Source organism: Populus trichocarpa, chromosome 1, assembly GCF_000002775.5.
Source record: "Populus trichocarpa isolate Nisqually-1 chromosome 1, P.trichocarpa_v4.1, whole genome shotgun sequence".
In the NCBI taxonomy this organism is placed as follows: domain Eukaryota; kingdom Viridiplantae; phylum Streptophyta; class Magnoliopsida; order Malpighiales; family Salicaceae; genus Populus; species Populus trichocarpa.
Window position 1 is genome coordinate 34,393,104 of NC_037285.2, and position 12,511 is coordinate 34,405,614.

The following is a 12,511-nucleotide window of genomic DNA, read 5'->3' on the forward strand; positions in this document are numbered from 1 at the left end:
TTTTTATTTGTAAATATTTTAAAATTATTTATTTTTATTTTTTAAAAATTTAATTTTAATATAGTCCATCAAAATATAAAAAAAAAATCAAAAAATCAAGATTTTTTAAAATTCCAGGCAAAACACCCCCTCCTTAATTTTTAAAAATATTTTTCCTTGAAAATATATTAAAATAATTTTTTATTTTTAATAACAGCACATCAAAACCATATGCACATCCACAATTTCGAACACAAAAATAAAAGGACAAGGGCCAACGACATACCTGGGCCACTAGATTATAAAGATAAAAGGATTATTGTGATCATAATTACCTGTTCCAATATCACACTTTTCTCTACATTATGCAAAAGGAAAAGTTCGGTAAATAATAAAAATCTCAAGACTGTCGTACACCAATTCATTATCAAAGAAGGGCCACCAAGTTATGATTCAAGAGAAAAGGGATATGCATGCACCACTCGGCGTATAAGTTAATAGAAAAAGGATATAATCACCTCTGCTAAGTTGGGTAGGGAGGCAACAAGAGGTGGCTTCCACCTATCAAGTTCAATGGCAACGTTTGGGCCCAACTGTATAAATCAATGAACTTGAATTGCATGAGTTGAAGCAAACCCTACTCCTGTTTTTCATGTCGATGCAGAAACAAACAGATGGGAACCCAACAACCGATGAAAGCTACTGCTTCCCTCTGAAAGGGTGGCTCCGTATGTTAGGCCAAAACATCTGTCCGACTACAAACTATCTCAGCAAGAGGTTTTTGAAAGTGTTTCGCAATCTGAACATCAAACTTGATCGCAATTTAAACATACCATATGCCTAATGGGTCCTGCTCTGCAAAACTACAAAAGCACACACATGCCACGAATTGAATGAGATGATACATATGAAAACGAAAAAACTCATAATGCATGTCCATGGCTCAGCTGAATTGCGAGGCATCCTGCCATGATACTGCATAATTTACCACCACCCCACATTGTAATTAACCAAAACACGGTATATGGCAATCACTTCATAAAGTGAAACAGTTAAAAGTCGAGGTTGCAATTCTCTGACCAAGCAATGAGGCACTGCTGTCTGGTGAAAAGAATAAAAAGCCAATATACAGTAGTCTCATTGTAATTTCTTTCCGTTTATTCAGGAAGAAACCTCATTATAGCAATCAAGTAAAAGAAAAAACATGGTAGAGGTTGTAACAGTGGCAAGTCAACAATCAAAATCCTTTATCCATTAAATATGATGGATTATGCTCTTTTAAACAGCTAAAAATGTCCCAATGAAAAGATAGAGAGTATAAAAGATAAAGTACTGGGGCAGGTACTACATACACATGTTAAAACATTTATGCATCCCGCGAGTTCCATTTCATCATTTTGCACATGCAACTCAATCACATCAAGGAATCCAAGAAGAGAAGGATGGATCGTACTTGACAAAGAGACAATATATCTTGCGGATTTATTTCTATCAGTTCTTGGCCTTAGAAAAGTTATTTTCCTTGATTCTTGCCCGGTTGTCCAGCTTGACAAAGCGTTTGAGATCTTCGAATGGGAGAGTTTCAATATTCTTCCTTCTCAGTTCACTCAATGCTGGACGTTTATCAAGCAATCGCCATAGCCAATCAGGGTATTCAGAATCGTCCAAGACCTTGGGATCTGTTCCATCCTTGAGAATATTGGCACCAACTGTAGTTGTAGACTTGACTTCTTTACCCAGCGATGATGCTTTTGGAGCATCAGCTGCTGCTCCCCCTTTGCCACCTTTCTTTTTTGCCCCAGCAGAAAATGTTCGTCGATCCACGATCCCCACTGCCTCCTTAGTAATCACGATACCTCTCAAAGATTTAATGCAGTTCATTGCCATAACTTTAACCCTGCAACACCAACTTTCACAAACACAATGAGAAAAACATCCAAACAAATAAGATCTCATTCACATTCATATATAAGTACACACTTTCACAAAACCACAACTTAGCATATCTCTAACTTCTACTCAATGTGGTATTGCTTTACTTAAAAGATGCCAACTTAAATTCATGATGAAGTCCCAGTACAAACCCCATTCCCACGTTCTCACAGGAGCTCAGGGGACATTCTAAGCAGATAAAAAAAATCAAATTACAAAGAACAAAAAACAGGGATTCTCTAAAAATAGTTATTTCCCTTTATCAAATACAATCTATAATTGCCTCAATTACATTTTTCTACAACTGCATACATTCAGAGTGGCTGCAAAGAAGGGAGACGCAATATTCAAACTGCAGCTATGGAATTACAAAGAAGGGGTTGCTCCTAATTTTTCTTTCGACGTAATATTCAAACTGCAGCTATGGAATTACAAAGAAGGGGTTGCTCAGTATTTTTCTTTCCTTTTTCTTTTATCACACGACACAAGAACTGCAAACCCTCCTAAAGTCTTAGCCAGGATGCTGCTTGGATGAAAACAAAAACCCCTATTTTAGTTTCCAAATGAAAAAAAAAAAAAAAAACCTTATTTTCCATTTCTACTACTATAGAAATCTCAAGTAAATCTCTAGCAAGCATCCAAATTCATTTAGAAAGCTGAGAAGCACAAGATCATGATAACTAAGCACTAAGTAACTCAGCAGTAAAGTAGAATGGTACCTGGTAGTGCCAGTAAAGGAGATCAAAATCTTCTGACAGAGTTGCCGTTGATGCCGAGAGGGTGACTGAGGGAAGAGAATAAGCCCTAACCAGCTCTTGATGCTTGATGGCGTTTAAACTGGGCTCACTAACTTACAAAGCCCACCTTGAGTCTTCTAATCAGAGGCTTTTAGCCCAACATTTCCATTGGAAAAGAATGGGCCTCAACTTTTTACTAGAATGTTTTGCTAACTGAGACTATGCATATCTACCACTGGTTTTTATACTTTATCCCTCAAATAAAATAAAATAAAATAAAATATATTCAAAAATAGACACGCTTACGCCTCGTGTGTGTTGTTAAAATTGAACTGAGTTATCATAAGTTTTATGAATACAAAGTATTATTACACTACTAAACTCGCACCAGTAAACTCAGGGGAAGTTCGTATAAAACTTAAACAATAACCGTGTCTATTAAATAGCCTTGCATACATAAAAAGATAACAACCCATAATTATACAACCTCTAGAATCGTGGTAAATAACTAGATAAAAAATAGAAAAATCAACATGTCCATCACAAATAGGAGGGTTATTAACACATCCAGGAATAAATCCTAAAATAAATGAATCCTAACTACTAGAATCTTGACAACTTCAACATCCTCCCTTGAAATGAATATCATTGATTTTAAGTTTATTCCAGGGTATTCGTAAACACCCATTAAATCTCGCAACTTCAGAAACACTTCAAGCTTTAACGGCTTTGTTATGATGTCTACCATCTGCTCTTGAGTAAAACAATGCAACAGCTCCACTATCCCATCTTTGATGAGATCTCGAAGAAAATAAAATTGTATATCTATGTGCTTGTTATGACCATGCATTACCGGATTCTTTGAAAGCTTAATGGTTAAGACATTATCACAAAAAATCACTATCGGACCAGTTTATCTCAAACCTAAACTTTTTAAAATTGTTCTTAATTACACCACTTAATATGCACTTGAAGCTACAGAAATAAACTCTATTTTAGTAGTGGAAAGAGTAACCACTGGTTACTTCTTCATGGGCCATGAAACTACTCCTGAATTCATCATAAAGACATAACCTAAGGTACTTTTCTTGTCATCTTGATCACCAGCATAGTCATTGTTCGTGTAGTCAATAAGTTCTTCATCTCCTCCCTTCTTGTAGAATACCTTGAAACCAATAGTGTCTTTCACGTACCTTAAAATTCTTTTAGCTGCCAATAAATGAGACTCAGTAGGATGCTCCATGTACTTACTAATTAGACTTACAATAAACATAAGATCATGACGTGTGGCTATTAAGAACATGAGACTCCCAACCATTTGTTTATAAAGGGTGTTGTCAACTCTCACTCATTCTTCATCACAAGTAAGTTTAAATCCAAGAACCACAGGATTATACACCGAGTTGCATTGATCCATGTTAAACCTTTCTAACACTTTTTGTGCATATTTTTGTTGACTAATAAATATGTCATTTATTGTCTGCACCACTTCAATTCCAAGGAAATACCTTTTTTTTTTTAGATCAATCATATCAAACTCAATCATCATAGACATTTTAAATTGCTTGAACAATAACTCATCATTCCTAGTGAATATAAGATCATCAACATAAAGGCATACAAGTAAAATTTTACCTTCATTGGTTGTGTTGATGAACAATGTATGCTCGTAAAGACATTTATCGAAACCCTCATTGATGAAATACGATTCTATTGACTGTACCATGCCTGTGAAGCCTGCTTGATTCCATTTAATGCCTTTTTAAGATGATATACCTTGGATTTGCTCCCCTTCTGTTCATAACCAGGTGGTTGTTCAACAAAAACTTCCTCATTAATCTCTTTATGCAGAAAAACTGATTTGACATCAAGTTGGTAGATCTTCCAACTCTTGTATATAGCAAGGGAAATAACCACTTTGAGCTATTGGTGTAAACATTTCAGAAAAATCCACTCCATATTATTTTGACTATATCTCTTGGCAATAAGCCAAGCCTTGTACTTGTCTGCCTCCCCCTTTTCATTTAGTTTTGTTTTCAAAACCCACTTTACTCCAATAATTTCCCCCATGATGGCAGATCACTCAATTCTCATATATCATTCTTCTCAATTGCTTTTATTTCTTGATCCATTTCTTGTTCCACTTCTTACTCTTTACAACATCATTATAAGTAGTGGGATCACCATTAGTAAACAAGGCTAGGTGAGCCAAATTCATGTCTTTTTTATGAGAAATACCTTCACCAGTTTCATAATCTTTTATCCAAATTGGTGGTCTTTGAGTTTATCCCTCTTTAATTGCACTGCCTTCATTCGTGATATCTCCTGTTTCTAATGAATCACTATCATTATACTCATTGTTTTCCATATCTTTATTAGCTTCAGATCCTTTAGCTAAAATAGCATGTTCATGACTGTCATCCCAATTCCAATGTTGATCTTCCTCAAAAACCACATCTTGACTTACAATAATTTTTTGTGAAATGGGATCAAACAATCTATAAGTTTTTGATTCTTGACCTACCCCAACAATATACATTTAAGGCTTTTATCATCAAGTTTCATTTTTTTGCTATCAGGTACATATACATGAGATAGACAACCAAAGACTCTAAAGTGATTAATTGATGGTTTGCGCTCACTCCAAGCTTCTTCAAGTGTCATGTTTTTCATAACAAGAGTTGGATTTCGATCAAACACATACATTGTCCACTTCACTGCTTCTAGCTAGAAAGTCTTTGGAATTTGCTTCTTTGATTACATGCACCGAACCATATTCATGATAGTGCGATTCTTTCTTTTAGCAACATCATTTTGTTGGGGAGTGTAGACAGCCGTCATCTATATGTGAATGTCATTTTTACTGCAAAAAATTATGAATTCATGTGATGTGAACTCACCTCCTCAATCTGTCCTCAAGCCTCTTATAAATGCTCATGTTTTCTCCTTCACTCTAGCTTTATACATTTTGAACATAGCAAAGGCTTCTGATTTCTCCACTGGAAAATAAACCCAAGTTCTTTTATTGTAATCATCAATAAAAATGATGAGATATCTCTTCTTACTATTTAAGATTGGACTTATTGGACCACATATATCAGAATATATCAATTGTAGTATCTTGGAAGCTCTCCACACACTTTCCCTTGGAAACAAATCACGATGATGCTTTCTCACAAGGCAGTATTTATATACTTTCTGAGGAGCTTTGAACTTTGGTAGCCTTTTAACCATATTCTTTTGTTGTAGCACTGTCAGTCCATTCCAACTTAAATGCCCATATCGACAATGCCAACGATTTGCTTAATATATGGTTGTCATGGAGAGACAATTTTGTTCCTTTAGTGGGCAACAAGTAACCAAGGCAAACATCCTATTATATGTTATCTCAGTTTCAAGAATTAGACATTTTCCAGGATGAAAAACTTACATTTTTCATGTTGCATGAGCATTGCGAGTACCCTTTCTTGTAGTTGAACAATACTCAACAAATTATTTTTTAACTCAGGTACAAAGAAAACTCATATAATTATATGCACGATCCTATGCACCTCTATTCCCACCTTGCCTTTACCTTATACATTATGACTGAAGTCATTTCCCAACTTCATTGACTATTGGAAATTGCCATCCATTTTGATAAATACTTCCCTTCTGCTACACATATGATTGCTATATCCAGAATCAAGAAACCAAATATACTTAATCTCATATTCCTTAACATCTACCTATGCCATTAACAACATTTCTTCTTTTATTTATGCAAAGTTAGCCTTAGAGTCGCTGGTTTTCTTATGAAATTCCTATTGAAAATGTCCTAGCTCATTACAGTTGTAACATTTTAGGATAGATTTGTTGAACCCAAATCTACCCCTTCCTCTTCCTCTTCCATGATAGGAGCTATGACCACCACCTCGTCCTTCTTGTTGAACTCTAAAAGTTATTTGGAGAGCTTGTTCTTCCACAACATATCGACTTATTCTTTGTTCATGCACTAGAAGACTATTCTGAAGCTCATCAATGAATAAAACATCTAAGTCATGCGACTCTTTAATCGAGCAGACAACATAATTATATTTTAAAGTCATAGACCTTAAAATTTTCTCAATTATCATCATATCCTCTATTTTTTCTCCATGAATTCTCATCTTATTAGTTATAATGAGCGTCCTTCCAAAGTAATCATTGACAGTTTCTCCAATCTTCACATGCAGTACTTTAAACTCCTTTTGAAGTGCCTGCAATTGAGTATGCTTCACACGTGCTATTCCTTCATACTTTTGTTTCAAGGAATCCCATATATCCTTCGCAGTGTCCTTCTTCAAGATCATTTCCAGGATCGAACGATCAATGGCTAGGAACAAATAGTTCTTGGCCTTTAAGTCTTTCAACTTCTACTCCTTTAGTGCCTTCATTTACGTGTCACTAGAATCAGCTCCTCTTGCTACTACATTGATACATGTCTCTAACAAATTCTAATATTCCTTAAAACACAGAAAATTCTCCATAAACATACTCCAATGATCATAGTGCCCATCGAACCTTAGAATGACAGGTTGTATAAAACTATTCTCAAATGCCATGTTCTTGTTCTTTCACACTGATAACTATAATTGCAGATGTTGGTTAGGCCCCATGATAAAGCTTTGATATGAGATGTTAAAAATGAACTGAGTTATCAAAAGTTTTGTTAATACGAAATATGATTACAAAGTATGATTGCACTGGTAAACTCAGGAGAAGTTCATATAAAACTTAAACAACAACCATTACTATTAAATAACCTTACATACAACAGAAAATAAGATAACAACCCACAATTATACAGGTCCTAGAATCGTGGTAAATGACTAGATCAGAAACATAAAAACCAACTTGTCCCTCAAAGATAAGAGGGTTATTAGAACATCCAGGAATAAATCCTGAAATAAAGGAATCCTAACAACTAGAATATATATATATATATATATATATATATATATATATATATATATATATATATATATATATTAGATTTGAATTTTGTTTTGGATTGAATTGAAAATATATATATTTTAGTTATTATCTATAAAATAAAGTAATTATTAAAAAAAAATCATCTATATAGATCAATCTAAGCTAACATCTCTAGTTCATATATATAATTTTACTCTTCTAAGAAAATGCAAAAACTATAAGAAATGTAAAAGTTGTTTTTTATTTTTCTAACCGTTAATTTTCATTAGTGGAGTTTGTGAGTTTTTATTTATTAAAAAAGTTTGTGTTATTTTCTTTTTCAAAGATATCAATTGATTATTTCTTCTCATGTAGAATAGTTAATTTCTTCAAGAATTTAAATCAAGTTCAAATCTACAATGCCATCTAATGGTGAGTGCATTTTTTTATATTCTTATTTATTTATGCTTTTGAAAAATCTAATTGAACACTCTAAAATTGCTAATTCTAAAAAAAAAAGTTTGAATTTCATGGTATAAAAAACTCCAAAATTTAAGATCTCTAACTCATTGTTTTTTATATAATTTAGAATTGTGTTTGAGTGGATTATATATATATATATATATATATATATATATATATAAAAGAATAACAAATTGATATATTTTTAATATTTTCTAATGATTTTGATGTATTGAAATAAAAAAACTGAAAAAATATATTAAATTATTTTTAAATAAAAAAATATTTTTAAAAAATATCATGTGTCATAAAAACAACAACAATTCCAATCTATCAAAATAAATAAATAAAACAGAAAAGAGAAAAAAAATTAAAACAACATATATTTTTATTTTACTTGTCAAGCAAGCAGCAACCGAAACAAAATTAACCCGACCCGCCCCATTGATTTATGTTAAAACCTCTCCTCTCCTCAAACTCACGGCTGTCATAAACCCTAAGACCCACCCACCACCTCTTCCAAACCCCCAAAACACCTACTTCACGTCTTCAACGATGGGTAGCAGCCAAGCAGCAGTTTCCTTCCTTAACAACGTCGCTCGCGCAGCTTTTGGTCTTGGTGCCGCCGCTACCATTCTCAACTCCTCTCTTTACACCGTCGATGGAGGCCAACGCGCTGTTCTCTTTGACAGATTCCGTGGAGTCATTGATACTAGCATTGGTGAAGGGACTCATTTCCTCATCCCTTGGCTTCAAAAGCCATTTATCTTTGACATCCGTACACGACCTCACACTTTCTCTTCTGTCTCTGGTACCAAGGATCTTCAGATGGTCAATCTTACCCTCCGTGTTCTCTCTCGTCCTGAGGTAATAACGAAATCATTTGCTTTTGATTGAAATGAACGGAAATGGATGTTGCTAGATTTGATGGTTTTGTAAAGGTATAGTTTTGTTGTTTCTCTTTGTATTTTTCAGGTGGATTTTTGTGTGTGTTTTGGCATGGTTTAGTTAAGTAGCACAAATGTGAGGTGTGTTTGAGATGAGTTTTAATTGGTTTAGCTATTGAGCACAGAAAGGAGATGAATTGTCTGTGATTGTCATGTTGCTTAGTTGTTGGGTTTGTCCTTGTGATGGGTTTTTAGAGGGCCTTTGTTTTGTTTTTAATATGCGTTTCATATGGTTTAGTGAGCTAGAAAAAGTTAGGGAGATGGGTTTTTAGTTCAGATTGCTAGCAAAAAGAAAGAGAGACTAATTTAGCTTTTCATTGTATTGTTTAGCTGGGCTGTTAAATTATGAATTGGGATTTTGGTTCTGAAGATTGAGTGAGGACTGAAGTCTTCTGGGTTTTTTTTACTCCTTTTCTTTTACTAAAATCAGACTGAATCAGGATTTTACATGGTCAATTTGTATGATTGTATTTTTGTCTTGTGTATATTTTTACTGAAAAATGGTTATTTGAGCAGGTGTCACGTTTGCCTCATATCTTTCAACGCCTTGGGCTCGAGTATGATGAGAAGGTGCTCCCCTCGATTGGCAATGAGGTGTTGAAGGCTGTGGTTGCTCAGTTCAATGCTGATCAGCTCCTCACTGAGCGTCCCCAGGTGTCAGCTCTAGTCCGTGATGCACTCATCAAGCGTGCAAGGGACTTCGACATAGTGATGGATGATGTGGCTATTACCCACTTGTCTTATGGAGTGGAGTTCTCAAGGGCTGTAGAGCAGAAACAGGTTGCGCAGCAAGAGGCAGAGAGGTCCAAGTTTGTTGTCATGAAGGCTGACCAGGAGAGAAGGGCTGCAATTATCAGGGCAGAAGGTGAGAGTGATGCCGCTAAGCTGATCTCTGAGGCAACAACAAAAGCTGGTATGGGGCTGATTGAATTGAGAAGGATTGAAGCATCAAGGGAAATTGCTTCAACTCTGGCTAAGTCACCCAACGTGGCATACCTTCCTGGTGGTAACAACATGCTTCTGGCACTGAATGCAAACCGGTGAATAGGTATTTTCTATTTCTTTTCATGTTTACATTTGGGTGTTTGAATTTACCTATGGGAGTTCGATTGATATTTGGTGCTTGCGACTGGAATCTATGGGTTGGCAATGGAGTTTTGATGATGCAGCTTGGTGATTAGTATGAATGTTTTTTTCCCTATGTTTGGGTGCTTGAATTTTCCTGTGGGGGTGGGATTGATCTTTTCTGTTCACCACTTGAATTTATGGCTTGACAATAGAATTTTGATGCTGCTGCTTGGTATAATTAATATAAATTCTTTTTGTACCTGTACTTGGGTGCTTGGATTTCAATGTGGGAGTTGGAATGATGTTTGGTGTTTGCCATTTGAACATGTGGGTTGTCAATGGAAGTATGCTGCTGCTGCTGCTTTGTGATTATAAGTGTAAATGCTTTCCCATTGCTTTTGCCTCCTCACGTCACCCTGAAATCCTCCAGTCAGCTTGTTTGTGGTTTCATTTTTGTTTCTCATTCATCTTATTTCCGTGTAAAACATGGTTATCAAATCTCCTTTCAAGCTAGTCTTAATAAGCTCATGGATCTCAGCCCAATAATTCTGCTACTTCACATTGTCATTGAATATCTCCACTCAAATCTCCTTTCAAGCTAGTCTTAATAAGCTCATGGATCTCAGCCCAATAATTCCACTACTTCACATTGTCATCGAATACCTCCACTTATAGATCTGTCTTCATAACTCTTGATTTCATTTTTATATTTTTTGCAGGGTATTCTGGCATGATGTAATGGCATTGCCTGATTGTGAATTGCTGGAGTATTACTTCCTTTATTAGCATAAATCTTTTGATTTTGTAGAGACCATATATCATCTGAATCTGTTAAGATTCAGAAGTTGCAGGATGTCATGTTGAAGGGAAAACTTATGGATTTTGGTTATATGACTATGCTAAGCTATTTCATAACTCACAAGGATTTGAATACTTGTGTGCTTAAAATTTGGTGAATGAATGTGGTTCTTGTTCGTGGCCTTTTTTTGTGGTTGAACATGCTTGAGATACAATGGCCTTTGCCATGATACATGCTTGAGATTTGATTTTCGAACATCTGATTACATAGCTGTTTAGATGGAAATATTCATAACTGTTATAGAGAGGGAGTGGTCACAGGTTTTGGTAGTCATAGCTATTGTGCAGGTATGTGGATGATCTACAGAGGTTAACATCACCATCACTTGCGTTGTGGAGAATGTTCATTTCCAATGCAGAATAGCTATTATGAATTTACATGTGGACGTGATGCTCTTGACTACAGTATAAACAATGTCTATCAATACAAGTTACTTGCTTGCTTCTCTCTCTGTTTAATAATAATTGATTTGCCCGTGATGACTGTTATGGATGCTATACTTGGTCATCGCTGAAGGCAAATAATATATAGCATTTACCATACAATAATTACATGTTTGATACAACATAAGGTGATGAACAAGTTCTTCCATTACATTATATTACGTATTGTGAAAGTGAGAAGCTTGGCTCCTCTTACTTGAAAATTTATTCTTGATTTTAATCTTAATGTTGGCAGTGAATCTTTGCATGTCTTGGATTGATTATTACCATGTATTTGAACATGTTTGTGTTTGTGATCTTTGCAGGGAATAATTCTGTATTTTGACGACCATTTTCTTAATGGCCCCAGCTGTTATGTCGCAATCAGGATAGCCTTCTGTTATGATATGAATAAAAGGAGGAAATGATTTAAAATTTGACAAAATTCTAAATAATATTGTTTACCACCTTAGCTAGTGGATAACACTGACTCCTACTTTTCAGCACACATCCCTTTTAGTCTGCAAAAATAGGTATTTGTCTTGTTTTCCTTCGTGTCTAAGTTCATGTACACAGGTACTCAAGAAGGTAGATTGATTCTGTGTTATCTAAATCGAGTCAATTGACAAGTAGTGTGCTGGGGGGCTCGATTGCACTTACTCAGCACGCCGTTCTCAGATCTTTAGTTAATGTGAAATTAAGTGATGTAATTTGATGTCAATTTACTGAGCTTGAAACATCAACCAGTTGAAACGAAAATGCATGAATGGCACCTGGTTTCTTCTTTTTGAATCAGAACTTCGTGATGAGTACTTTTTGTGTCCGAACTCCAGCAATCAATTTTCATTTGTTAAAGCCCATTCTCTGCTCCTCTCCTTGTCTCCTCTCGCTTCATCAATGAAGCATTCAAGAATTCATCCATCGCTTCGACAGAAGGCCCCCTGAAATCTTTTTAAAGTTTAACAGCATCCATGATCTTATCCCTCACTTCAGATGCATTCTTTCTCATCTCCTTACCCTTTTCCGTTTCATCCATTACCAATGTCATTGCCAACTCCATTTGCGATGCAGATATTGTGTTCTGTGATCCAAACGATATGTACAGAACTGAATTCACTGGTTTTGAATCAAGCTAGTTTCTACACAGCTCAGGTGTAATTCCAGCTTGAT

General features: G+C 35.2%; 2 protein-coding genes across 3 annotated transcripts; one reads left to right on the plus strand and one right to left on the minus strand.

Moving 5' to 3' along the window:
- Positions 1-1,209: 1,209 nt before the first annotated feature.
- On the minus strand, positions 1,210-2,743 carry LOC7456209 (54S ribosomal protein L37, mitochondrial). Its single transcript, XM_024596953.2, has 2 exons — positions 2,631-2,743; positions 1,210-1,888 (listed from the first exon to the last, which is right to left on the minus strand). Exon 2 carries the CDS (start codon positions 1,864-1,866, stop codon positions 1,471-1,473), a length of 396 nt encoding a protein of 131 aa, XP_024452721.1. The 5' UTR covers positions 1,867-1,888; positions 2,631-2,743; the 3' UTR covers positions 1,210-1,470.
- A 5,734-nt stretch (positions 2,744-8,477) lies between these two features.
- LOC7467692 (prohibitin-3, mitochondrial) lies at positions 8,478-12,133 on the plus strand. Of its 2 annotated transcripts, none has more exons than XM_002300048.4 (3): positions 8,478-8,912; positions 9,509-10,040; positions 11,668-12,133. In XM_002300048.4, exons 1-2 carry the CDS (start codon positions 8,601-8,603, stop codon positions 10,034-10,036), a joined length of 840 nt encoding a protein of 279 aa, XP_002300084.2. In that variant the 5' UTR covers positions 8,478-8,600; the 3' UTR covers positions 10,037-10,040; positions 11,668-12,133. The 2 variants fall into 2 exon arrangements, with proteins under 2 accessions (XP_002300084.2, XP_024449423.1); XM_024593655.2 differs by lacking the exon at positions 11,668-12,133 and adding an exon at positions 10,780-11,041 and having other exon boundaries at positions 8,480-8,912.
- The last annotated feature ends 378 nt before the right edge of the window (positions 12,134-12,511 follow it).

What these genes read in the sequence shown, in the direction of transcription:
- LOC7456209 (XM_024596953.2), bottom strand. Translation starts at nt 1,866, where the DNA reads ATGGCAATGAACTGCATTAAATCTTTGAGAGGTATCGTGATTACTAAG.
- LOC7467692 (XM_002300048.4), top strand. Translation starts at nt 8,601, where the DNA reads ATGGGTAGCAGCCAAGCAGCAGTTTCCTTCCTTAACAACGTCGCTCGC. An exon ending in GTGTTCTCTCTCGTCCTGAG is followed by an intron (nt 8,913 to 9,508) that starts GTAATAACGAAA and finishes TTATTTGAGCAG; the next exon opens with GTGTCACGTTTGCCTCATAT.